General features: G+C 38.4%; 1 protein-coding gene across 2 annotated transcripts in view; it reads right to left on the reverse strand.

Annotated features, from left to right (window-relative positions):
- Window positions 1-8,167: 8,167 nt before the first annotated feature.
- The window catches only part of LOC121424965 (tudor domain-containing protein 1-like), a 48,822-nt gene continuing 29,674 nt past the window's right edge, over window positions 8,168-27,315 (reverse strand). For both annotated transcript variants that reach the window (XM_041620863.1, XM_041620864.1), the window contains exons 7-20: window positions 26,724-26,826; window positions 25,702-25,789; window positions 20,037-20,174; window positions 18,512-18,691; window positions 17,641-17,818; window positions 16,770-16,853; window positions 15,935-16,054; window positions 14,387-14,500; window positions 13,797-13,967; window positions 12,907-13,215; window positions 12,372-12,482; window positions 11,821-11,991; window positions 9,649-9,812; window positions 8,168-8,845 (exon numbers count right to left, since the gene is read on the reverse strand). In XM_041620863.1, coding sequence (XP_041476797.1) covers window positions 8,594-8,845; window positions 9,649-9,812; window positions 11,821-11,991; window positions 12,372-12,482; window positions 12,907-13,215; window positions 13,797-13,967; window positions 14,387-14,500; window positions 15,935-16,054; window positions 16,770-16,853; window positions 17,641-17,818; window positions 18,512-18,691; window positions 20,037-20,174; window positions 25,702-25,789; window positions 26,724-26,826 — 2,183 coding nt within the window. In that variant the 3' untranslated portion in view covers window positions 8,168-8,593. The remainder of the gene's footprint in view (window positions 8,846-9,648; window positions 9,813-11,820; window positions 11,992-12,371; window positions 12,483-12,906; window positions 13,216-13,796; window positions 13,968-14,386; window positions 14,501-15,934; window positions 16,055-16,769; window positions 16,854-17,640; window positions 17,819-18,511; window positions 18,692-20,036; window positions 20,175-25,701; window positions 25,790-26,723; window positions 26,827-27,315) is intronic.

Consider the following 27,315-nt stretch of genomic DNA (forward strand, 5'->3'; position numbering starts at 1 on the left):
AAAACCAATATGGTATCATTCAAAACATCTGAAAACATACATGCACAAATTATGCTCTTCAGCACTGATTCAACATGAAATTCAACATGATATAGACAACTTCCACTTTGTAATTTTAGAAAAAAAAACATGCAAAGGAAATAAGATCACTTCCAAATTTGAGTGTAGGCGAGTGCTAGTGAGTAAACGATATAAAAAGAAATTTCCATAAAACTTGAAAAATTCTAAAATTATCAACTTTATGAATTTCTAGCAATATTCGGTAAAGATACCCCATGGATTTTTTTTTAATCATCGGCATATTACTAAAAATTAATGCTGGTAAAGTATGACGTTATAAATTGAAATGATACTCCATCAAGAAAATCTTAAATGTGGGAGCGGAATCGGAACACGACTTTAATGAATCCCAAACGTCTGAGAATGTTTGGAAATCTGACAATGTGGAGTATGCTGGAGACTTTCTACCATAAAATGATAGATTTCAAAATTTTGCAGCATGTTATCAACTTCAACCGTGGAGCATTGTGGCCCAGTGGATTAGTCTTCGGACTTTGAAACAGAGGGTCGTGGGTTCGAATCCCAGCCATGGCGTGATTTCCTTCAGCAAGAAACTGATCCATAATGTGCTGCACTCAACCCAGGTGAGGTAAATGGGTACCGGTAGGAAGTAATTCCTTCAAAAGCTGTGTGCGCTATGAACGCCTAGCTTAGCCGGGTAATATATGAGCACCTTGAGCACCTAACAAGGTGGATATGTGCGCAATATATATATTATTATTATTATTAATACCACCTCAGAACCACATAACTAACTAAAACACACATGCCAATGGTATGTCCACAAATTTGTGAAAAAGTTCCTTCCCCAGAGTCTGGCTGGATTCTTCGTCTTGGGGAAAAGATGATCCATGATATGGTGAGAGAAAGCAATGATCAAGCTGTGAAAATACATGGACACATTTATGGTTTTCTCCGTTGGTCATGACTTCAACACCCGGGGATTTGTTTCACAAAAATTTATGTTCAACTAAAAATTCAACTAAAAAATCACGCTTATATTGCATCAGTGCATTTGTTCCATCATGCTTATGAGATATTCGCTATAGAATATTAATGAGCATGTGTGAACATGTAAGCATGACTTTGTCCTCCCCCCTAAAGAAAGAGTACTTTTAACTTGACAAGTTTATCCTACAAGACAAAGAAAGTTTTCAGAGTGAATTTGTATTCTACATCCTCTTCATCACACTTTCACACGGTTAGAAGCACTTCTACCGATTTAGATTAAAAATATCCAAAGCTCCCAGTGGACAAGTCTCCGGACTTTGAAACAGAGGTTCGTGTGGGCTCGAATCTCAGCCATGGCGTAATTTCCTTCGGCAGAATGAGAGCTGAAACGCAGTGTACGTAACAGCTGGTCTGCTAAAGTCATGACAGCCAAGAGGTAATTACAGAATGCTACTTTACTTCAAAATCTGTTCAAGAATCAATGTAAGCACATTCACTTTCAATCAACCGTAAGGATGCCTACAGGCACTTTTCTATTCCAATCCTGTAGGAAGTATCTAAAATCTAAAATTGGCAGAGTAAACTATACCAGTCCATGACTCAATCTGATGGTTTGATTTCAGCCGTAAGACAAAGAGATGAATTGCACGGCACCTTAAATGCCAAGGACTAACTAGTGGTTCACAAAATGTGAAGATGTTGGATGGAGAGCAACTTGTTGGTATGATGCAGACGTCACTTCAATGCAGTCAAGAATTTGCTTACGATGTTTAATAAGCAGTATATTTGAGCAAATTTGAAAATGGTTATTTAAAAAAAATTTGTGTGCCCAACTGAATAGGGTTTTTGAACAAATTATCCGAGTGATCAGCCAAGAAAAAACTAGAAATACCACTGAAAATGATAAATACAACTGTCTAATACTATTAAGATGGCAACGCAGTTAAATACACACTTGGAAAATGAATCTTCCAAGGTGAATGTTTGTGCCAAATTTCAGGAGAAATGGTAAGCAAGTGAAACGCCTCTGGCAGTCTCGCCAGCATTACGTCTCTCAATATAGCAGCAATGCTGACTTTGCAAATAACTATTTACAAAAACACTCATATGCTAATAAATTGCTAGGTTTATTCACCCAAATGATATTTGACCTTGATCATGTGACATAAAACTCATGCAAAACAATCAGTGATAGTTGACTACCCTTCTGTCCATGTTTTATGAACTAGAGCCATAAACTTTCAGAGTTATGGCAATTCAACAAATACCCCCAACATGGTAAAAAAAATTGACCTTAATGGCCTGAATTACGTTACTTGAAACTCATGAAAGACGATCAGTGATACTAAATTAGTCTCGTGTCCAACTTTCATGAACAAGCTCCATATACTTTCAAACTTATGACATTTCAAAAACCCAGGATTGGATTTCAATGTTGATTCCCCGAACATGGTATATGTTCACTGACCCTGAATGAACTTTGACCTTGATCAAGTGACCTGAAACTCAGGCAGGATGTTCAGAGACACTTCAGAGATGTTATGGTTTATATAGTGATGGTTCTTTCTGTGAGATAACATGGTTCGAGTCGTGGTTTGAAATACCCATGTATGTTTGTTTGTTTGCTAAGTGTTTGCTTGAACAAAGGTGTATTTGATTTCATGTTAAAGTGATTGGTTTGACTTTTAAAAATCTGAGCTAGAAGGTCACACTTGTCATCTGTGTCTGTGATATGTTCCAAAAATGAAGCTCAGAAAAAATTGCGTTCGAAACCGTTTATTTAGTGCTTCAAAAATTGAAATATAAAGTGACCGGAAACACCATCTAAATTTCATCCCATACACTTTTGTCTACTATTTAGGCGTCTATAAGACGCCTATTTACAAAATCGGGGTTTGCCTTGTAGTTTTAGCTTTTCATTCTCAATAATGGTTGTTTTCAGGGTTTATTAGTTCTAATACATGCACTTGTACACATGTTTCATCTTGGTTTGAGAATTTTTTTAAATCGGCTGCTCACAAAGTTAAACAATACCTTTAATGTTGATGTTAAGGTGCATGAAAACAATTAAAAGAAACCGCTGAGAAATCACTCATCACCTTGGAAGAAATAGTGACTTTCAATATTGTCATTTTGCAACTTCTGAATTTTGACCTTGCCCCCGTAAATTTCAATGCACTGCACCTCCATGTGAACCATAATCATATTATGTAGGGTACCAGTTTCAAGAGAATTTATTGATCTATTTATTGATATTAACTACACATTGATATTTACTAAAACTGAGGAGGGATTATCGATCAAAAGTCAAAGAAACCGCTGAGAAACTCACTCATCACCACAGAAAAAAGAACAGTGACTTTCAATATTGTGTCATTTTGCAACTTTTGTATTTTGACCTTGCCCCGCATTTCAAGGCACTGCACCTCCATGTGAACCATAATCATATCATGTAGGGTATCATTTTAAAGAGAATAAAATGATCTAATCATTGACATTAATTACTCATTGATATTTCTTAAAACTGACGAGGGATGATCGATCAAAGTCAGATTTTTCCAAACCTTTTTTGAGGAATTTAAATCTATATACTTTCTAAATAATGATGACATTTCAAAAACTTAAACTTGGTTAAGATTTCGATGCTGATTCCCCCAACATGGTCTGCCTTGAATGACCCCAAATGAACTTTGTCCTTGGTAATTTCAAAAACTTAATCTTGTTTAAGATTTCAGTGTTGACAATGCGTCGCGGTAGGAAAAGCAACGACTATAGTCTCGCTCTGCTATAAAGGCGGGACAAAAATTGAGGAAGTAATTCAAAGCGAAAGATTTGCAAAGGACAGACAGACCGACCGCCTGCCCTTGCGACCATACACAGATTCCGGTATTCCCCCTTCGAACTTCTTGTGGCGGGGTATAATGAAGTGCATAAGGGACATTTCCTATACTTTCTGATGTTTCCTATTCTTTGTGATGTTTAAGTTAGGAGTGTTGTGGTCATGTTGCTCTAACTCTTGCCATTCAAAGAGGACTGTGGGTTTGAAGCCCAGCCATAGAAATACATCCAGCAATATTCACTGCTTTGATTGCTTGTGTGCCAGGAAGGTAGGTGGGTAGTGCCAGGGTAATAACAACTAGTGCCCTATGCACCCTGCATTGTGGATAAGTATATAGTTAATTTTCAGAATGTTGAATAATCCAGTCCTTTGATTGGTCAAGAAAAACCAAAGTAAAATGATGTAAAGTGAAGTATCCTGGAATCAACCATGAAAAGATCACCTCTATTAGAGAAGAAGATCAACAATAGGCCAAAGCTAGACCCAACTTCAGTTGTTCTAGTTGTTCCGACATCAGTCAGATCTTAACCCTATCTAGGCCGAGGTATTTTGGGAGTTCATATGGCCAGGGGGAGGGGGCACCTCCCAGACCCCCTTTGAGATCTTGGCTGTCTACCGGAGATCGCACTGAAACTTGTACAAAAATTGTCATTTATTTCATGCGAATTACTATTAAGTGATTATGCTAATTTATGCGTAATTAGTATGAGAAATCATACTTTTCCTCTAACTCCCTAAATAAAGCTCCAAATGTTCTAATTTTTAGCATAAAAACTCTTTGTGGTGTTCTTACCAAGTGTACATGAAAGAAATTAAGATATCAGATCAATTTCTTATGTTTTATATTGTTTTGTGCAATTTCTTGTGTATGTGTGTTTTTGGACCTTTTGTTTTTCATTGTTTTTTCAATGAAATTTGTTGGGGATTCTTCTGATATCATAAACAGCATAAAATAATTACATTTAGACCAGCAAAACTAAAAATAATCATACATTTATGATTTTTGGTTGAAAACAAATTTGCATTGACTTTGTACACGAAATCATGTTTTTTTAGCAATGTTTGATCCAACATGCACTTACATAATATTGCGCAATTTCAGAACTGCATACCCAGGTGACGCAAAATTGGTATCAAAAGTTGCGCAAGGCTTGAAAGTAAAAAATCAGGGAGCGGTGCGGTAAAAGAAATTCATGCGGCAAAAATATTGCGTGAATCATTAAGCCCCCCCCCCCGATAAGGTTAATATAGATCTGATGATTGTTAATTTGTTGATCAAGACATGGTACTGGATTAGCTTGAAGTGTATTCAGGTTTTTTTTTTTTTTAGATTATTTGAGCTTAAAATTGCTATAGTTCATAGCCCTCAACAATGACCAATGTACCGTAGTCATTTTCATGTTGTGTTACAAGTATTTAGTTTGAAATGTTTTTAAGAATGAGAAACTGTGTCTTTAAATTCATTGTGGAGAGAAATTATTTCATATTTCTCCCTGAAGTTTGGAGTTGTATTTGTAGTTGCGTTTGCAAAGATATTTCATAACTGGACATCCATCATCCAGCACACTTTATTGTAAAGGCCAGTGCCAATTCTGAATTATTCATCAGTATTAAATGGTGTGTGTTTTTGTACGTGATTGGTTTTGAAAGTGTATCGAATCAAGTTTAAAATGTTAAATGTTAATAAGCCAGTTCAGAATTCTATCTGTGCATGATCAGAAGAAGGTCATTCATATTAAAGTGACATGGTGATTTAATATTTCATGAAATAAGCACCAACTTTAATGTCCCAAATCTACTCAGATCATCCTCACTCACATATCCGCATACATGGTGAAGATTTAGGATGATCCCTCAAATGGTTCTTCATTTTTTGCGAGAACAAGATATTTGAGAAAAAGATGAGCCCTGTGACCTTTGACTTCATGACCTCAAATCTAATCAGATTGCTGTCGCTCCCGTGAGCAAACATGAGCCAAGTACAGAATTAGACGTTCAAACAGTATTTAGTAGCCAGAAAACAAGATATTTGAATAACCTCTGACCTTTGACCTGTCATTCCTATATACTTGGACAAGTTTGATATTGATCCCTCAAGCCTGTCTTTAGTTACAGTGAGAACTAAAAACAGGAAGGATGGACAACCCGAAGACATACTGGGTGATTTCAAGTACGGTGTTGAGATCTGTTGGGACAACACCAACACCAGCTACAACACCGTACTTGAAATCACGCTGGTGTTGGGATTGACTTGGAAAATATGACGTATTTCCGGCAGTTTGTGTTGAGCTCTGGTGTTGAATGTCGTCTGCTGAACCGAGCATTACAGCTGGTGTTGACGATCTACGTGCAATTTCTCTATTCACCAACACCAACTCCCAGGGATTGGGGAAATCGTGATTTCAAGTTCGGTGTTGGTGTTGATGAACTGTAGTTGACGAACAGGATGCGAACACGATGAAACACCCCCGTAAAATTATCTATTACAGTTAAGATGAGTGCAAATCATTTGAGTTTTACACATTTTAATGAAAAATAATATTTATGCTTTCTGGTTATTGCAGTGATTTCAATCTGTGCATTCTGTAGGATAAGATTTTACTGCAATTTCTCCCCGATTTCACTTTTGTCGTCAAGGATTTCTCGCGTAAAGTTGAGATGATCAGCAGCGCAGCGCTGAGGCGTGACGTCATAGGATATCGATAACGCGATCGCTCCTCTGAACTCAGCTCGGTGTTGGGGCTCGGTTCAGCAGACTTTTCACGCTCTCAACACCAACACCGAACACCGTACTTGAAATCACCCACTGTCTCTGGCCACTGCCTACAGTGGGTGGAGGCGGAAACTAAAAATCATTGGAATAGAAAGTGGTGTATTATCTTGCTGAAGCATCTCTCACTATTCAGTGAATAGAAACAGATCACAAAACAATTTGTGGAAAAGGAATTGATATATGGCATTACAAAAACATTACTCTCCACCTGGAACCAGGGAATAGTATACAAATGTTGACTTCATATGAGGATGACTGTGTAAATTATCATTCCCGAGGTGCCTTTCATACCGGCCCTACTATCATCCCGAGGTTTTGGCCGAAGGGTGATAGAAGGGCCCGTATGAAAAGCACTGAGGGAGTGATGATTTCCACTGTCATGCGAACACAGAACAATTTGTTTTATATACCTCATCGTCAATCACAGAACTCTAGAGCCAAAGGTTTCAACTTTAGAACCAATAGTGTAACCCTAATCAAATTTGAATTGCTAAATCACTTTGTTATTCAAACGAGATGCTAGCTAGCTCTGCTGCTGCTTGCCTGGGCAACTAATCCACCAAAGCCAGTGTACCATTGGCTGCATGTGACCGAGCAGCTGTAGCGCAGCAAATTAGCTATAGCCAGCTAGATCCATGTGTAGCAACACAACTTGTGGCCACGCCCTCAGGGGTAAGAGTACTCTAAGAGGGTTTGATAGAAGAAAAATTGACAATAACCAAAACCCCTGAGATGATAATAGGTGAATAGCACTGTGTCACATGATGCAGTTTTGACTATTCAGAGATAACAATCTTAATCATAATAACATTACTGTGGACATCCCATGTGACATCCATGATTGATTAGATATCTGTGCAAATGAAGTGGTATATCATCTAGCCATAGCATCCCTGTGTCTCAAATATCCAGGCTAAAACCAACAGAGGGTATCCCTTGATATTAATGATCAAGATAGAGAGATCTTGTGGAATAGAAATGGCAAATTATCTAGCAAAAGAATCCCCAGCTATGTCAAAAATCCAATGAACAGTGAATATCCGATGATGATCAAGATAGAGATCTGTAGAATAGAAGTAGAATATCATGTAGCCATAGTACTCCTATCCAATTACCCACTGAAAAGTAACAGGTGGATATCCAATGAGATGTAGCATAGAAGTGATATATCATTAACACCCCTTGCCTCAAGAGAATAATGGATGTCCAATGAGACAATCATCAAACAGAGTTTAACGAAAGGTAAGTAGTATATCACATGGAAGCATGAGATAATAGCAGTGGATATCCCATGCATCATCCTTGATTAAAGTTGTATAGCACCAAGACAAAGCTAAGTCTGTTAACATACTGACTAAAGAAGAGGTCAATCTACAAAGGAAAAGGACCAACCAGTAACCATGTTAGCAAAAGAAGACAAGGCAAAAGCGATTTTGTGTCTTGCCCACTTATGAAAATAACCAAAAATATTGTGATTTGCGAGGGCACGCAAAAGAATTGTTTCGAAACTTCATTGTGAAATGACTGGACTGGAATAACACTTGTCATAAGAGCCTTGCACGTAAACTTTAATGTTGACCTGAAAATGACCTTTGACCTTACCATGTGACCTCTGACTGCAACATAACACATGATTGATGCTTAACTTCTGAGGCCACAGTCACAAACTGGTAACTATGCTTATCTGACAAATTTATTGAGAAAAGCATGCAGGATAAGATTTTCAACCTCTCTTGTAGGGTAAAATAAAAACGAGCAGCTTCATTACAAAAAAAAAAAATCTTTGCATGCTAAGAAACTGGAGCAATCTGTACGTTTCTACCAATCTTCTCTGGACAAAGGTTAACACTCAGACTTTACTATTAACTTAGAAACCATAATCTTGCTTGGCCTGTGACCTTGAGAAATTCAAGAGATCAACTTGACAGCATAGTACCTATGGGTTGACTAGACTTCACATACACGTGTCCTTATGCGGACATGCCCTTAGCCATATTGAGCTGGGCTTGTAGCATGGCCATTTGCTCCTGCATGGTTTGTATCTGCTCTGGACTGAGCGCGATGACCGGAGCACTACGCGGCTGGTTTGGTGTACTGGGCTGCTTCTGCTGTCTGTGTCCTCTAGGGGATTCCCCAATGGATGGATGGGAAGAAAGAGAGGATGGTCCGCTGACTACAGATGGTTCAACGCCTGAAGCTTCCTTCACCAGGTTGATGATTTCCTGTCAGAAGAATTTTAAACAAAATGTAAAGAGCTTGACTTCTTGAAATTTGGACTTGATAAACAGAATTCTTGGACAAATTTTCCCTAAGCTAACTATACATTAACATTTCAGTAGTTTGCATCCTGAGTGTGAATCGGGCTATTATAAAAATTTAGATGGGCAAGGTGTTTGAAGAAGTTTCTTTCTTCTCATGCATTTGGTACGACTTCATAGCTCTTCAGGCAATGTCATTGGAACTAACTAATATATATATGGAAACGACTGGGGTCAGCTTCAAAGGAGACGTGGATGAATTGTTGACTCCAGGGACCCCGTCTTACAAAGAGCTAAGATTGATCCGACTAACCACAACTATGGATGGACAGAAACATCAAGATTCTCTATAATTACTAAGGAGATTGTGCAAATTTCCTGTAGAAAAAGTTACAGTATAGATGGATTTCCAAACAGTTGAGATTGATTGGATCAATCGCAACTCTTCGTAAGATGGGGCGCCAAGACTTGGTAAATTGCACAAGAAATACCTGTAACGAAGATATCTTTTGGGGAAATCAAATTTGGTGAACCAGCTGTAAATCTTCGACCAAGCCTCATTGGCCTCGGTCAAAAAAATGTCAAGCCAGGAAAAGTTAAATAATGAATTTACCACAGGCATTTTCCAGTGGCAGTAACAGCATTACTCTGCTAGTCATGAATCTTGATCTACTATTGTTCGACCATGTGTGATATATGTCTAAATAGTGTCAAATTCCTGATGAAAGCTGATGCCCACTGACTTTAAAAATTAGATAATTGCATACCTGGGATATGTTCAGGCCTGTAGCTGGATCCTCAAGCCCTACATATGTCACATTCTTCCTATGCTCAATGGCTCTGAGGATGATCTTCTTGCTTCCAACACCAGTCATCTCTTTCAGGGTGTTATTAATCTCTTCGCTCCATTGTCCATTGTCATTGGGAAGTCCTGGGATGGGGAAGAGAAAACGAATGCATCACAAAAATGTCTAAGATTACAAATGGTTTGAATTCAATTACAAGGTGGTTCACGAACCCAGAGTCTCACCTGATATTGCGATCAAAACTATTCAATATGATCTTTTGACATTATCACCCTCATGGAAACACGTGTGGTACTACCCAATGGTTATTTGTACCAAGTGTAAACACAACTGATGCAAATATAAATGAGAGCAATTTGAACAACTTCTTAACATTTGACCCCTAGATGATCTTTGAACCGATCACCCTCACATACACACATGTGGTATTACCCAAGGATCATATGTACCAATTATGAACCTAATTAATGCAGAAATGAGAGCAAGTTGAACAAAAACTTTAAATTTTGAAACAGACTAACAGGAAAAAGTGATAACTAGGTCTCTATCGATTCAGGCGAGACAAAAATTAAAGGTTTACTTGAGTAGGAGCAGCAAGCAATAATTTTGACTGTAACCATATCATCATAGACCTAGATCTAGGAAATATTGCACACAACTTGGTGAAAAGATGTAATCTAAAGGCGACCACACACCTTACGATTGGTCTGCGACTCAACTTTGGAATAAAACGCGGTAAAATTTGATTAGACTTGGAATATCTTACTGTGTAATGTTCGAAATCCTTACAAATGTTCAAATCTGTGACTATGCTATCATCCTTCTAAGAATAAAAGCAAATTTAATATCTAGGGACAGTGATTTTCCGTTTCAAAAAATGGCCTTTTCCGTTTCAGAAAATCTCAAATTCCGTTTCAGCATGTCAGAAAACGGAAATTCCGTTTCCCCATACACTTTGTACACACGGAAAAGTGACAATTCCGTTTACACATTGAATAGCAAAATCACAGCGCGTACACTCGCATTGGCCAAAATTTGTATCTGCTACTGGACCAACAACACAATAAAATCCATTCTAATCGGATCTATGCGGGTGCATTTAATATTTTTTCGATCATATTTAGCATGCATACATCCTCACCTTTCACATGATTAGCATTATTTTGCAGTGAAATTAAATTTCATCGATAATTTTGGGTTTTTTTGGACATCGTTATCATCAGACAACGGCTTTCGCCAATCCGCCATCTTGGATTTTAAGACCACGATATCGTGCTGTTACATCTTCAAACGTAGAGGGCAGCAACACACGACCGTGCAGTTGAGCGATATGAAGCGATATGAAGCTCAACCCGGCAGGCCGGGTACGGGCGCGGGGTACTATCGAGTGTGATGATGTCGAGAGCAGTCACGATGTGTGAATTGTCATGATTGTAGCGAAGTGAGATCGTGTTTTCTGGGGTTTTGTGGCCATTTAATACTCTCATTTTGTTGTTATTTTGGAGTAATTTCTGTTGCTATTCTGTGTATTTTGAGGGAAAATACGTTTTCCGTGAATTTCCGTTTGAAATGCCACTTTCCGTTTCAAAAGGCCTTTTCCGTGAATTCCGTCCGTTTTCCGCGATCGCGGAAAATCACTGTCCCTAAATATCTAGTCATAATGACGTCATAGCAGTGGTACGATTGTCTACGATTTGAAACTAAATTGGCCTTTACTCCAAAATAAGACTTGCAATCTTTCAAAATGGTTATATTAGTATTCGTTCAATTAATTTTAACCTCAAATAAAATGATATGTTCCATTCACATTTTCAGAAAATGAGCAAAATGCGATTTCTTCCAAAATTGGATCACGAACAGTCATAAGGTGTACGGTGGCAAAACCCGTGATCTTAAGATCACCAGCACAGGAGAGCACAAGTGGGAACACTTATCACTATTGCTTGGAAAAAGAGAGTAGTGTTTTGCTAATTTCAAGCAAGTACACATTTTTCTAACAGAATTATTTGACACATAATTTCCATTCACTAAAGTATTCAAACACTTGTCCCTTTTATCTGATTCCATTGTAACTCATTTTTGAGATCTTAACTAGTGCTGGAATTCAAGTTTCGAGGATTATCATTCACTCACCAGCAATACAGCATCTGATGCCAAGTACTGGTACAGCCACTATGTCATCACTGATTGGCCTCATAAGAGATAAGTGAACCTTCTCTCCATTGCCGTAGTCGATGTATTGGACATCAAACTCGTCGTTGGGCAACTCCTGCAGGATGGCGGCACGGTACCAGTCCTTGTCCTCTGGAGGGGGACGGGATCAAGACTGATCATCGACATCATATCGATCATAGTCATCATCACCATCACAGTAATTCTTTTCATATTTATTACCATATCATTGCCATCATCACCATCATCATCATCATCGTCATCATGAACATCATCATGTTATCATTATCATCGTCATCATCACTATCATTATCATCATCATCATCATCATCACCAATATCATCACCATTTCACCTCCATCATTAGCATCACCATCTCTATCATCGACATCATCATCACCATCATTGCCATCATCTCTTTCTTCATCACCATCATCTCTTTTATGATCACCCGTGAAAGGGTGCCTCTTTCTCCAGTGGTCTTTCAAAAGATACTCTTGAGACCATACATACCCGAAAATTGAGCCCAGCACACATTCCCAACTCCTGGTCTGAAATTTTGAACAGCTGGCTGGCTACTGACCTCCTTTCCTCCTTCTCCAACCAATCCTAGAATCTGGGAACCTGTAAAAAGGGGTTCATTAATCTAACCACTTCCAAAAACTGAACTGACTTTAAAAAAAAGAAAAAAAATATAAGTGGCCAAGACTGACTGATGTGGGCTGGTCAGAGTGAGAATATGCCTGATATAAACAGTATCTCAAAAATTATTTTTACATCATCTGGCATCAACACAGGAAATCTCATCCATCTGCAGGCTAAACATCTTCAGTCTATATCGATTATTCTGTACCCCAGAGTAGCCTTAAAACAGACATGAATGTCATAAGTGAACAGGAAGTGAAACATTCAGTTTCTCAGACAATCAAACGGAACATGTCGATCACGATTCTATTGTGAAAATGCTTATTGTTGGCATCATTTGTATCAATAAACAAAGCCTACTTTAAATGTTTAGTAGACAAATTCAGTTAGAAATCTTCCTTACTTTCAGCATCAGACGGGGAGAAGCCATAAAACTCTCCAGGTGATACCGCCTCGGTAATCACAAACTCTGTATCTTTGTTCAATGGCAATGTCCTGAAGGTCATGTCTGAAACCTTGGGAGCTTTGACCTTTGGCTGGACAAGCCCAACTGCCTCAGCAATGTTCTCATTTGTGTTTGGATCCTGCAAGTTCACGAAGATTGTGTCGTCCTTCTCTGTGAAAGTTGCCAGAAAGAATCCTTCTTTGCACTGGCTGAGCCGCTGCATGGTTGCCTGGGAGAGGTCCTGGGAGATATCACCAGCAGGAAGATCTGTGTACACAAAACAATACAGAGGGAAATATAAAGAGAGGCTGTGGAGCATGTTGGCCCAGTGGATTAGTCTCCGGACTTTGGAAAAGAGGGCCGTGGGTTCAAATCCCAGCCATGGCATGGTTTCCTTCAGCAAAGGAACTAATCCACAGTGTGCTGCACTCGATCCAGGTGAAGTAAATGGGTACCGGCAGGAAGAAATTCCTCAAAAAGCTGTGTGCATCTGAATAGGTAGCCTAGCTTAGCCGGGTAATAATAATAGCAGGGCCTGCTGGGAGAACAGTTTTCGAAACTGAAGTGGCTACCCTGGGTAATATACCATTATTTTTATCATTATCATAATCTTCATAATCATCTACATGAGGTATTACAACAATAAACATGAATGTAAAGGTGATTAACACCCTCATTCTATCACGAATGCGCAATGGAAGCAAGTAAATTATATTGCACTTTCACTGAATCATTGGTATGTCCTTTCACCCTGGCAATGCATCCCCCCGACACATTTGAAAAAAATCCTGCATGTCTTCACTTTAACAGCAATGTATGTACAAATTATTTTCAAACTATCATCATACCTGCGAAGGAAGCAACAAACGATTGCTGGGGTGTGTTGTGGAATTGGGTTGGTAGAGGGCACATTCTTGCTGGATCAAGGACCTCTGTGTTACCAAAGTCAATGTACTCCACAAAGTAACCTCCGTCCATCTTGGCAGACTGTATGCTCACCCTATACCACTGGTCATCCTCTGTGGGATCACATGAAAAAAAGATATTATGCACCTTTTTCAGAGGTCAGAGCTGTGCATTTCCCACGGGAATTTTCCAAGCGGCTTTTTCATTATGAATCTTCACATTCTATCAATTATAAAACAATTGGGGAATTAAGGAAAAACGCTATGGACAGACAAATGTGCCTTCATTGTGGGATTCCGCCTAAAAAAATCAACAAAGAATTTTGACTAGTATCCTGAAGGCAGTTAAGGGTTGTTTTGCAAAGATTTTGCCTGAAAAGACTGGGCTTTTTTAATCTTTACAATTATATAAAGTGAAAGGCATCGAATCAATAATTTTAAGTAAACAATTCTAAATTCATCTCTCAACATACATGTCCTTACAATTTGAACTTTGTGTGAACACAAATTTGAGATTTAAATACTGTACTTACGTGTGAACCTGCCGGCACAAACTTCACCAAGCATCGGGGTGAAACCAGGTGGCTGTGACTTGCCCTCCATGCAAGAATTCAATGCTCCTGACAACTCTTCTATTGCCTTCAAACCTTGCATCAAAAATGAGAGGAATATAGCATTTATTATTCATTTTGCAGCACTACCAATAACTGGATAGGAAGCGGAAAAGCACACTGAATAGCCTGCAGGTTTTCGCCTAAGAACATCAGTAGTGTTCACCTGGGTTAAGAACTTGTGTATAATTTTTTTTTTTAATTATTCATAGGTGGTCAGATGGGGCATAAATCTTAAAATGAGATTTTCATCTGCACATTTGGAATTCAAACTATTGGAGATAGTCTAATGTTTATTTCACTCCTTCACTATTAAAGCACAAGTGAATAAACCTAAAAAGCACAAGATTGGTAGTGTTAAGAATTATTGGTTGGCTGTCAGTAATTTCGCAAAGACTTGGACCACAGCTTAACCCTATCTAGGCCGGGGGGGGGCCTCGGAGGCCCCCCCCTCAACGAATCGCGCGATATTTTCGCCGTGCGAAATTTTTTGACCGCGCCGCTCGCTGACATTTTACTTTCAAGTCTTGCGCAACTTTTGAGACCAATTTTGCGTCACCCGGGTACGTGGTTCCGAAATTACGCAACATGATGTAAGTGCATGTCAGACCGGAAATTGCTCAAAAACGTGATTTCGTGTACAAAGTCAATGCAAATTGTGTTTTCAACCAAAATTCATAAATGTATGATTATTTTTAGTTTTTCTAGTCTAAATGTATTCATTTTATGCTTTTTATGATCAGAGAAGAGTCCCCAACAAATTTCATTGAAAAAACAATGAAAAACAAAAGGTAAAAAAACAATGAAATACATAAGAAATTGCAAAAAACAATATAATACATAAGAAAATGATTTGATATCACAATTTTTTTCATGTACACTTGCTAAGGACACCACAAAGAGTTTCTATACCAAAAATTAGTACATTTAGAGCTTTATTTAGGGAGTTAGAGGGAAAAGTATGATTTCGCATACTAATTACGCATAAATTAGCATAATCACTTAATAGCGATTCGCATGAAATAAATTGCTATACAATCTTGTAGATTATGCCCCAGGCAACCCGCGTGCCAATTTTCGGCGCGATCGCGCGGTCGACGGCCGAGATCTTAGGGGGGGGCCTGGGAGGCCCCCCCCCGGCCATAGGAACTCCCAAAATACCCCGGCCTAGATAGGGTTAAGGTCCTAATTACTAGGATTTGATAATTTTGCTTCAGATGTGAATATTGCTTTTTTATAATAAAATAATGACAAGAGCATTATCAGATCAAAGAGACCATAGTCTTGATAACATGAAAATTTGTCAGACATAGCAACAATTAATGTACACAAACTGGATTCCAAGTATAGCAGTTCACTTATTCCCAACAGGTGACAGGAATGCCTTGTTACTAGGCTCTCAGGAAAGATACATGCATACAATCACATAGAAACCAAACGTATTGATGAAAATTACAGTGATTTTCTTACTTTCAGGGGTGATAACCTGGCACTGCATCTCCCTTGGGTTCACATAGTTGTTGATTGCAATCCTAACCGGTTCTCCCCCGGAAGGCATCTCCAGACGCTTCATAGAGCTCTTCAATAGAACTACAAAGAGGGAGCAAGAAAATTGGATAGACGGGTGAAGGCGAGTGCCCCAGTAAATTACAAGGCATGCATTGTAAACTAAGTTTATTTCGTAAGGAATGTTTAGAAGTTTACCTATGGTGTACGGTAATATTAATGCACAATAATCCATGGGCAGAAATATTATTATTTATTATTATTATTTAACAGTCATTCTTCCTTCAATTATGGTGATTATTTCAACATATTCACTTAATCCCCATTTATTATTATTTTTTTTACTAGTAGAGAGTATATCACATGCAGATTCAGAAAGGAGATACATCCAGTTTACATGGAAGTTGGTTAATTGATATCAGATTATTATTATGGTAAGAACCTCTCTAAAAGCAACAATAACAATTTCTCTAGCATCAATTTTCCATAAATGCCTGTGCACTATGGTTAAAATCAGCCGTTTTCTCTGTAGATTCTGGACCTTTAGGAATGGTCTTCAAATCCTTGAAATGGTGTTAGTGTTTGCAATTTCTTTCATGAATTGCGCATGAATTCCGAGAATAATGTTACTCAACATTTCAAATCCATACCATCCAGTTTGAAAAAAAAAGCCTGCTACACAAACAACAAATAAATGAATGAATTAATTAATGTTCTTTCATTTTATTGATTTCCGCTCTGTGATACTTTATGATGAGGGTTTTTACATAAAGGGCATAAGAATTGGAAGAGTATTTACCTTTCCTGGGTGGCGGTGCTGCTTGTCTACCCTTGGGCCATGCCAGTTCCTGTTTGATCAAAGCATCGCCAACGGACACTGTGCCTACAGAACAATATTGAAGAAAGAAGAAACAGTCATTATTAATACAAATTGGTAACATATGCAGGTAGTACCTAAATAATGAACTCTGTGCTTGACTCGCCAAATGGATGTACTGCACTCGGTACTGCGGACCTCGGTTCGGTATGTCCATTGGCTCTTCTCTCACATCGTTCATTATTTGGCCCTGCATGCACGCGCTTATGTGTATTATCTGTATACTAATCGCTGTTTGTTATATGAATGCTATCAGGTAGCAGAACTGCAAATGCTACTGCTGCCCATGCTGCAATACAAAGTAATGCTCAAAACTTTGGTGTCTTGCATTCGTGTTCTTGCTATTACAAATTTACTCTTATTGTTTGATTTATCACGGTTAGAACAGATCAACTGCAGTTTTGTTTAGAGTAGATTATTGAAAGTCCTTGCTGCAAAGAAATATGGACTTAAATGTCTCAAAGCACACATTAACTTTGTCGGAAAGTAACAAACAAGCCCTTTCCAGGGGGTGTTTCATCAACACCTTTGTCCAACAAGTTGTCCAATCTGACATGTTTCCTTGATTTTGATTGGCTGAGAAACACTTAAACTGTAAGATACGGGTCGGATAAAACTGCTGATATATCCCTTCATGAAATGCTTCCCCGGCTTAAATTAACCGAAGGCTGTACATTGGCGACTTATTAACTGGCATTGACATTCCTCTCATTAGCCATGGAGGATTTATACAGTGAAATATGATCCTTGCCCTACAAATATCAATATTTAAGGAACCTGACATTTTACTTACCTAATTTCTTATCCTCGACTTTCATAACAACTTGGTGGATGCCTGCTTTCTTTCCTTCAAAGCGTACTGTGGGTAATGGACATTCCTCCATCAGTTTGTCCATCAGCTTCACACTATCATAGCACCACCTGCCTGAGCTACCCCTTGGCTCTATATCAGCTATAGCACAGTGCAATCCCTGGTGGTTCAAAACAAAAATGTACCGTATGAGCACAAATTGTGGTTTTCTTTATTCCCTTAAAGTACATGTTCGGCATCTCAAAAATTTAACCTCTGTACTGATGAACATGAAAATGCCACCAACTGATGCAAGTATCAAGTGAATATGCTGAAGGAGTTGAAGGTCATATCTAAATGTATGCACAAATTCTGGGTCTATACTTCAGACATTGCATTGGCATTAATTGACCTGTGACTGAACATTGGACATGTGAGAGAACTTTGACCTCATGGTCCTGTGCACTTCAAATACATTTTATAGCAATACTACTGCATAGATCAGGGCCCCGTCTTAAGAAGAGTTGCGATTGATCCAATCAATCGTAACTATGGATGGCCAGCAACGTCAACATCTATAATGCACGTTTGTTCAAAATATTTCCTAGCTATGAACTTCATTCATGCATTCACTGTTTTCTTGAAAATTCACTATGATTCTTTCTGTTTACAAAGGACAATATGCAAATCTCTTGTAGAAAAAATTATGACAGTAATGGATTTCCATAAATTTACGTCCGATTGTATCAATCGTAGCTCTTTGTAAGACAGGGCCCAGAATTATCATGAGCAAGCATGTGTACAAGCATCTCTGATACAAAAATCATAAATCAGATGTACTGAGAAAAAACTGGTTTCAATCGTGTTAACTTACAAATACTGGGAATTCTACTATCTCTGGCAATGCAGGTCGAAGGTCGTTGAAGGGAACCTCCTCGGTGTTACCAAAGTCCAACATGAAGACAGTGGCTACACGTTCTTTATTGATTGTCTGGATGGTTGCTCGATACCATGAATCATCGACGGCATACTTGGATATGCACATCTTCCCAGGCTGTGTACAAGAAAAACAACATTTATCTCGCCATTCGTGTTCCTCTTTGCTACTTGCATTTTCTCTTTCAATGATTTTTTATTATTCATAACTTCATATACATATAACAAACATAATCATTATACATTATACATATTATATACAAAATGAAATAAAATACAAAACAAAAGCAAAATGAAAAAAAAGGAAAAAAAACAAAAGAAACGTTTTATGACGACACATTTGATTTCGTTTTCCATCAAACTGCCCAAACTATTACATGAAAGAGGGCTGTAGAGTTTTCCACTTCTTTTCAAACTTTGATGTTTATTCTGAATGCCAATTTGTTTTTCTATTTTGTATATTCGTTTAAGCTTTACAAAGAACAAATCAAAGGACGGTAAAATATTCAAATGTCTGCATGTATACATCATTTGTTTAGCTATAACTAAGCATTGATTCATAAGTGATTTATCTGGTCTTCCATCAGATATACCAAACAAAATATCTTCATCATTTAGTTGTAAATTAATATTAAATTTTGTATACCACCATTTCAAAAACTCTTCCCAAAAGGTATGTACATGCATGCTGACATTCTGTAAAAAGATGCTCGGTTGTTTCCGCCTCTAGTTTGCTACTTGCATTTGTTTCTTTTGTATCAAAGCAACTGCTCCGTTTATCTCGGGCCTATTTTACAAATCTTACTAACATCAATAACAAGATCGACTATTTAGAGATCAAATAGAACTGGTGGAGACACAATACTGAATACAGAACAATCAAAATCTCTGCTTTTATTTCCAATTTATGATTGTAAACATACAGAACACTGAACAGGTTTAGAAATGGTGACAAAATGTCATTTAAGCATGCCGTACTAGAATTGGTACGAACAAAGCACCCAACATTTATTAGTCTTATACTAAGACATTCTTATTCTGATCTCTAAATCAGCATTTTTTTATCACAATTCATAAATTTTAAATTAAATCAAAGATAATGTTAGTTGTCCCCCCACTAATTCATCAACTTTTTTCAATGTAGTGTTTTGTTCATGCATTTGTCACACTGAAATTTATCCTTTTCTCTCTTTGAAAGGAAGGGGGAAGTAAGTGATGATATATATATCAAAATGAATAAGAAAAAGTTGGGAATCTACAAGAAAAAAAGTAATTTTGTCTAATCTTGCACTATGTTCCTATGCATTGTGGCAGGTCTCTTTCTTATATTACTGGTTCAATACATATATATTTCAAAATCCATCATATTTCATTTTCAGAATCATTTTCACGATCCATTTTATGAAATATAATGAAATTGCACTGGGTGGCAGGTCTATATATTAATCTCCTACAGAACTTACTTTGGGGTCTTGTAGAGGTCCAGAAGCCTGTACTTGCTCCATGAGGAGTTCCAGCATTTTATTGTACAACTTCACATTCTCCTCATCGCCAACTTGAACCCAGAATGAGCCAGGGTTGTTCTTATGAGTAAGTACCACCTATCAGAGGGAAAATACATCAGAGAAAATTGGAAACAAAATGTGGAGGGATATATCTCTGACACCAGCCGGGAGCTTACCAAGGTGATCCTCCAGAGCAGAGAGAAATACCGTAAGTAACGGTGTATAAACCGCACCTTTTTCACGGCGGGACAGAATCAAAAGTCGGGGGTGCGGTTTATACACGGTGATAGGACTCTGAGCCAAGCCAATCTCGGCCCGGCCCGACGTACCAGTTTACAACTCGCGTCGGGTGGCCGAGCGTAGCCGCTTGGGGCAATGCCGTTTAGAGGGGCATGATCCGCGGGTATAAAAGGGAAGCAACTATGACTACCGCATACCGGTATCTACCGTAAATGTCCCTCAAAGTTTGATTACGGTAACAAACGCACCTACCTTCATGAAACTGACATTTTGAGTGGTGTGACTTTGTCTTTGTATGTTGCATTTAGGTCAACGCGGCAAAGTTCAGACCACAATCGACCGAACAGCGCGGTGCGGCTAGCCGAATAAGACACGCATGTGTAATGTTTATCGCAACGTCAACGTAAGCTGGCGCTTTACCTTTCCGTGGCTGTTATAATATTTGACAAGTTATTGGTATTATTTGACAATTTTGTGCCATGAGGGAGGTAAACGGAAGAAAGTTTCATGAACTTCATGTCATAATTTCAATTTGATTCATTTATTGATTACCTGTATTATTATTTTGATGTTTTCTGTCACGCATTAAGCAAATTTTGGAACAGAAAAAGAAGGCCTAATGGCGTTGTGAACGAGCATTTTTTGCAATGTGCATCTTCATTGTCCCTTTTATTCGTTCATATTCCCAGACTTTATTCTTGTATATGATCGTAATTCAGTTGCACTTTTAGAAATTATTTGGAGTTTCAATCTGAATAACTACTGGTAGATGCGAAACATGCCATACTTTCTCTTCTTTCTTTCAGGATCTGACCCAGAAACCTGTGATTCTCTCCACCAATTGTGAATTTTATTGGGAGGCTGGTAGCATATACCGTACTTACGGTATTCGTATACCAGTAAAAAATTTTAACGAGGGGTCGGGGGCATACTATATTATGAGATGTTCTAAATGCCTTAAATTTTGATGTGACAAATGTAAATGTACGTTGCTAATGACAACCAGTGCATGAGTTGCATATGGTATATTGGATGAATAAAATGAGACAGTATGTGCGTGCAAGTGTACCGTGGCGTAAACAGATGATGAAATATAAATCATGATGTGTTTCAATAAAAAATAAATAAATCTTGAAAACAACTGAGATGTGATGAGAGAAGAAATCAAATATGTACTGAGTGTGTTGATAAATTTGTGAAAATACAAAGATGATCAAACATGGAGAGTCTATAAACTTAGAAGAATAAAATTCATATTACCGATCAGTCTTAATAATTTCTTTAATTCATGAACGGGTCATGTCTACAAGAGTACAAATGTGAATTGAACTTAAAATATCTTGCAGTCAAGTTACCGGTATGTTGCTATCATCCCACAAAATTATTTCAAATTGATATGATATATGTAAAAAATAATCTTTGAGATGTTTGTCGTGTTATGAAGTATACTTTAGGTGTTCTCATAAAAGACATTTATCAAGAAATAGAATTTCTATGCTTTTCTTATATTCTTTGAGTGCCGGATCCCACGCGATGTGTGCGTGACGTCATGTTTGTTACACCGGTAAGTATATTCGACGACGGCCGAACAAAGGGTGGCAAAAAAAAATTATTATGAAATTAAATGCATATGCTTTTTTACCGGTAATCTAACATTCTTTTATTCCAATGTATTTTATGATTATGCAAGGAATAGGAAACTTATTTAAGCTTGAAAGGTATTTTATTGATAATTTTCGGTAATGTGAATTTTCACAGTCACTTTAGAACTTACCGGCCGTATTGGTTCGATGCGCGCATGCATTAGGCGTGTACCCGCGCAGCTACGGTACTGCTTTCCCCCACGTAAGCATACAGGACATATGTAAAAGTAGTTTACCAAATTTCAGCAGAGTACAATCTCTCGTACTACCCGGTATCCAGCTCAAGCCAGAGGTCAAGCAGAGACGATCAATCGTACTACCCTCCAGCTCAAGCCTGCAGTCAAGCACAGCTTTGAACACTCGTACTACCCTCAACAAAAATGCCTCAGAGACGTTCTTTCACCGCAGCATTCAAACTCTCTGTCTGCCGGTATGCAGAAGAGTTTGGTAACCGGGCAGCAGAGCGACACCACGGTGTGGACGAGTCTGTCATCAGGCGATGGCGATCTAACAGCGATGCTTTGAAGGCGATGCCGAGAACAAAGAAGGCGATGAGGGGGAAGGCAGCTAGATTGCCGGAGCTGGAGGAGAAGGTCATCGACTGGGTCAAAGAGAGGCGTAGTGAGGGCCACGCTCTATCAACCGTGGAGCTGTGCATCAAAGGAAGGTGCATAGCTGAGGCTGACGGGATTGATGACTTCACTGGGTCTAAGATGTGGGCTCATCGATTCATGGCCCGCCACAACCTCTCAATGCGGCGACGAACCCACATCTCCCAAAAACTCCCTGACGATTTCGACAGCAAAATAACAAACTTCCAGCGATTTGTTATTAACAGACGACGGCTCCACGATTACCCACTCAGTCGCATCGGGAACGCCGATCAGACGCCACTCACATTTGACCTTCCTAGGGGGTCTACTATTACCAGCAAAGGGGAGAAGTCGGTCAACATCATCAGCACTGGGCACGAGAAAGACCGATTTACAGTGATGCTGGCCTGTACAGCTGACGGCGGCAAACTCCCTCCGTATATCGTCTTCAAGCGGAAGACTCTTCCCAAAGAGAAGTTCCCGGCGGGAATCCTCGTTAGGGCCCAGGCGAAAGGCTGGTTTGATCAGGACATCACCGAAGACTGGGTGAAGACGGTCTGGTCGAGAGTCGGTGGCATCACCAAGAGACGCAGCATGCTCGTTCTCGACGCCTTTCGGTGTCACAAGACGGAAGAGACAAAGGCCCTTCTTGCCGCCAAGAACACCGATCTTGTTATCATACCGGGTGGTATGACATCTCTGCTCCAGCCCCTCGACGTCAGCATCAACAAGCCATTCAAAGATGCTCTTCGTCAGCGATGGTCTGCTTGGATGAAAGAGGGGGAGAAATCCTTCACCAAGTCTGGTCGACAGAGGAAGGCAGATCTGCAGATGGTGTGCAGATGGGTCCTGGAAGCATGGAACAGCATCTCTGCAGAAATCATACGACGCTCATTCCTGAAATGCTGCATATCGAATAGTCTCGACGGAACAGAGGATGACGTCATCTGGGAAGAGGAAGAGCTAGTCGATGAGGATGATGACTCCGACTCGGATGAGCTGCGTGCCGTATTTGAAAACTCCTCTGACGAGGAAGACTTCTTTGGCTTCTGAGCTAGAGATAAACATAATCAAAACGGCCCTTTTCAGGGCCACAAATATACAAGAAAGAAATAATGATTTGTCTCCATCACGACCCTCTTTTTTCATCTCCTCATTTTTTATTTTATTCTGTGTTTTTATCTCCAATTTCTTCCATTTGCCTTCTCTTCATTCCTCTCTCGATCTTCTAAAAATCAATCTACAATTTCCATCTTTTTTCTTTATTTATTCCCCTCTACTGGTATTTTTACATCCTTTTTTTAAATTCTATTTTCTTATTACGGAAAAAAGAAAAGTATTAACGGTATTTCCATCTCTTCATTTCATTCTATCTTTGTTCTCTTTATCATTTCTCCACTCTACCCTTTTTGTTTCTATTTTTCTCTCTTTCTTTCATTTGTCTTCTCTTTTTTCTTTGTCATTCCTCATCTAAAAATCAATCTCCAATTTCCCTCTTTATCATTTCTTTCTTCATTTATTTTTTTTATTCTTTTCTTAATATGCAAGAAAGAAAAAAAAAAAATTTATATCGATCTCCTATCTCTTTACGTCTCATTCTTTCCCTTAAAATCTTATATTTCTTCTCTCTTATTCCCCACGTGACCTTTTTTCTCTGTTTTAAACTGCAATTTCTTCATTTGCCTTTTCTTCATTTTTTCTTTGTCATTCCTCATCTTAAAATCAATCTATAATTTTCCTCTTCATTCTTTTGTCCATTTCCTCTTTTTTTTTCATTTTTTTTTAAAGCAAGAAAGAAAGAAAGAAAGAAAAATTATTTATCTCGAACTCTTATCTCTCTTCATTTCATTCTTGTTCTTAAATTTCTTCTCTTTATCATTTCCCCACGTTACTTTTTTTTCTCTGTGTTTTAAAATCCAATATCTTTCATTTGCGTTTCCTTCATTTCTCTCTACCACCCATCATCTTAAAATCAATTTTCAATCCCCGTCTTCATTCCTTCCGACTTTTTTTTTTTATTATTATCGGTATTCATTTTATTCCCGCCCAGAGCTCCCATTGAAAACACAGTATACCGGTACTAGCATATTTTTTTTCCCTATTTGCTGTCTGTAAGATACCGCCACACTCGTACTGAGAACTACCGCCGGCAGTGGTTCAAAGCAGACAAGAAAAACACCTGAAGTAAATCGCAAATTTCTCGTATCTTGAACCTTCCCATATTCCCGTGTCTGAAAATCATGTTTAGACATTGAATGCTAGACAGAATTCTTAAAGCAAAGGTGGGGCTGTGATGCAGGAAATATGGTATGAACGATCTTTTTGAATGGGTGAGCCCCCATGTTGATGCTGGTGCTGGTATCGGTACTTGCAACGAACACCGGTACCATATGCGTGTGTGTGAGGTTGGCCAATAATATCGGCAACTTGCAGAATAAGTGATATTTTTTTTACATTTTTGGCTATTGACTCTTTCTTAAATATGCATATTAGAGATAGGAAGTCAGTTTAATGACTTTTTTTTGATGATTTTTTTTTTTTTTTTTTGATGATTTTTTTTTTTTTTTTCATCCGAAAATGGGGGGTGCGGTTAATACACGGGTGCGGTTTATACACCGTTACTTACGGTAACTTGAATGTTGAAAGCACTGTATATCTTATCTATTTTCTCACATGGTAAAACTGTTATCTCATTTTCCATAGGTCACACTGCATTATGCGGCTGTTGGGGCAAGTCTAGTTGGGACAGCTTGTTAGAATTGCCTGGAGACAGAGTTCCATTGTACTGTATTCAAATACATTTTGTAAAGATTATAGTCTGAAAATAGAATCTGCTCTTCATTGAAGCAGACATTATGTTGAGCCAAAAAGACCAACAAAGTTATCCTCCCTCTTCAATGCTACAATGTAAATGCTGGGCAGATAATATTGAAAGGTTGACCACACTGAATACTGATCAGATAAATAAGCTATCCGCAGTTCTGTGGTAATTGCCAACTTTATAGTAGTACTTTAACCCTGACATTAGTAGAGTTGCCAAGACATGATAAGAAACCTCCAGATATCCTACACGTATAAAAATAGCAAAGTCGGATTAACATAAAACCAAATGACCTTCACATTCAATACAAAAGATTTCAGACTTACTCTCATTTCTTTCTTTGATGGTTCAACATACTTCAGATTAAGAGATGACAATGCAGGGAGTGACGCACCTGTGTCCTTTTGTTCGCCACTAGTAAAAAAAATATTTAGATATATACGCTTTACTTCCTTTGTTTTTAAATGTACAATTGAAAAGGTGAAATTTGTGCATGTATCTCAAGATTTACGAAGGTAATAAGTAACTTATGACAACTGGGTTGGACTCTGACGTAAAGAAGACATAATAGCTGAGAATAATTGATGCAAGTACAGCGAGACAAATTGTCTCATTAATTTCAGTGTAATCAACTTGATTCAACTTCAGCAGTTGGAGAAGCTCTGTTGTTAACCAAAGTACCATGTATATAAAGAGTTAAAGTGGATTGTTGTGAGATGAGGTCATTCATGTAACAGGGCATGCCACTCGTGCTGACTTGGCACTGGAAGCTAGCTACATTACCATACCGATAGGCCCTATGGTGTTACTGATCAAATTAATTTTTCAATATGGGGGAGTTGTTGGGCTGAGTGGTCTAAGACACCTGATTGGACAGATGAAATTCTATGACTCGACCCTACGGCCCTGATATCTATGTTCTTTGACAAGATATCTCATTGAATGTGCTCTTTTATCCTATATCAACACAAATCAAAATGCTATAAGCATTCTTAATAAAGTTTGCACTTGTTAAAATTTTTTTTTATACAAATATTACAATGTTATAGGTCAGTCCAAGGTGAATTAATAAAAAAAAGCATCTCATAAAAATTTGGGATTTCAAGTTCGTTGTTTTTGGTAGTGTTGGTTTTGGAAGGATAATTTTTTGGTTGTCTCCCCGACCTCCACAACTTAATCTGATTTCATAAAACTAATAAAATCACATAACTGAGAGCTGAGCAGCACCTACTGAGATGCATGCCATGATCAACTTCTTTTCAAATTCGGTACTGTGCTAATGTAAACATCGGTCCAACATTAACACCAAACGGTCAACACCACACTTGAAAGCACCCAGTGAGCTCACCTGGACTGGCTCGGTTTGCACTTGTTCTTGTGTTTCTTCCAGTCACCCTTCTGGCAGACAACAGAGCAGTATGGAGCACCACACTTAGAGCAATGCTTAGACCCTGTCCCAAAAAGGCAAGACAAGAGAGAGAGTAAATGGGATGTTGCATAGACATGTATTTGCGATCAACAAAAATTTGTCAGTGCTGAATTGACAATTGATATAGCTATTTTAACTACTGCTAAAGGCCCAATCACATCGTCCTTGCAAGCCTTGCGGGTAACTATTTTTACTACCCGCAGGTTGGCCACATCGACAGTATCTCGCATGCAACTCACACACAGAAGCGCATGCCAGGCTGATTAGCATGCAGATAAGTTTTTAACATGCTCAAAACATTTTTGTGGGTGAGTTGCGGGCAATCACCCGCAAGGCTTGCACGGAACAATGTGACAGGGCCCAACTGTTTTCGAATTCTGACTAAAAAAAAGCAGACAAAAAATTGGGTTTAAATATACAATCAAATGCAAGTCTTATGCTTGATTTTTTTAACAAAAAAAGGACTTGCAGTTGATTACAAGTTTACTAGACTGGGCAGAAATATCATTGA

This window comes from Lytechinus variegatus, chromosome 12 (genome assembly GCF_018143015.1).
Source record: "Lytechinus variegatus isolate NC3 chromosome 12, Lvar_3.0, whole genome shotgun sequence".
NCBI lineage: Eukaryota > Metazoa > Echinodermata > Echinoidea > Temnopleuroida > Toxopneustidae > Lytechinus > Lytechinus variegatus.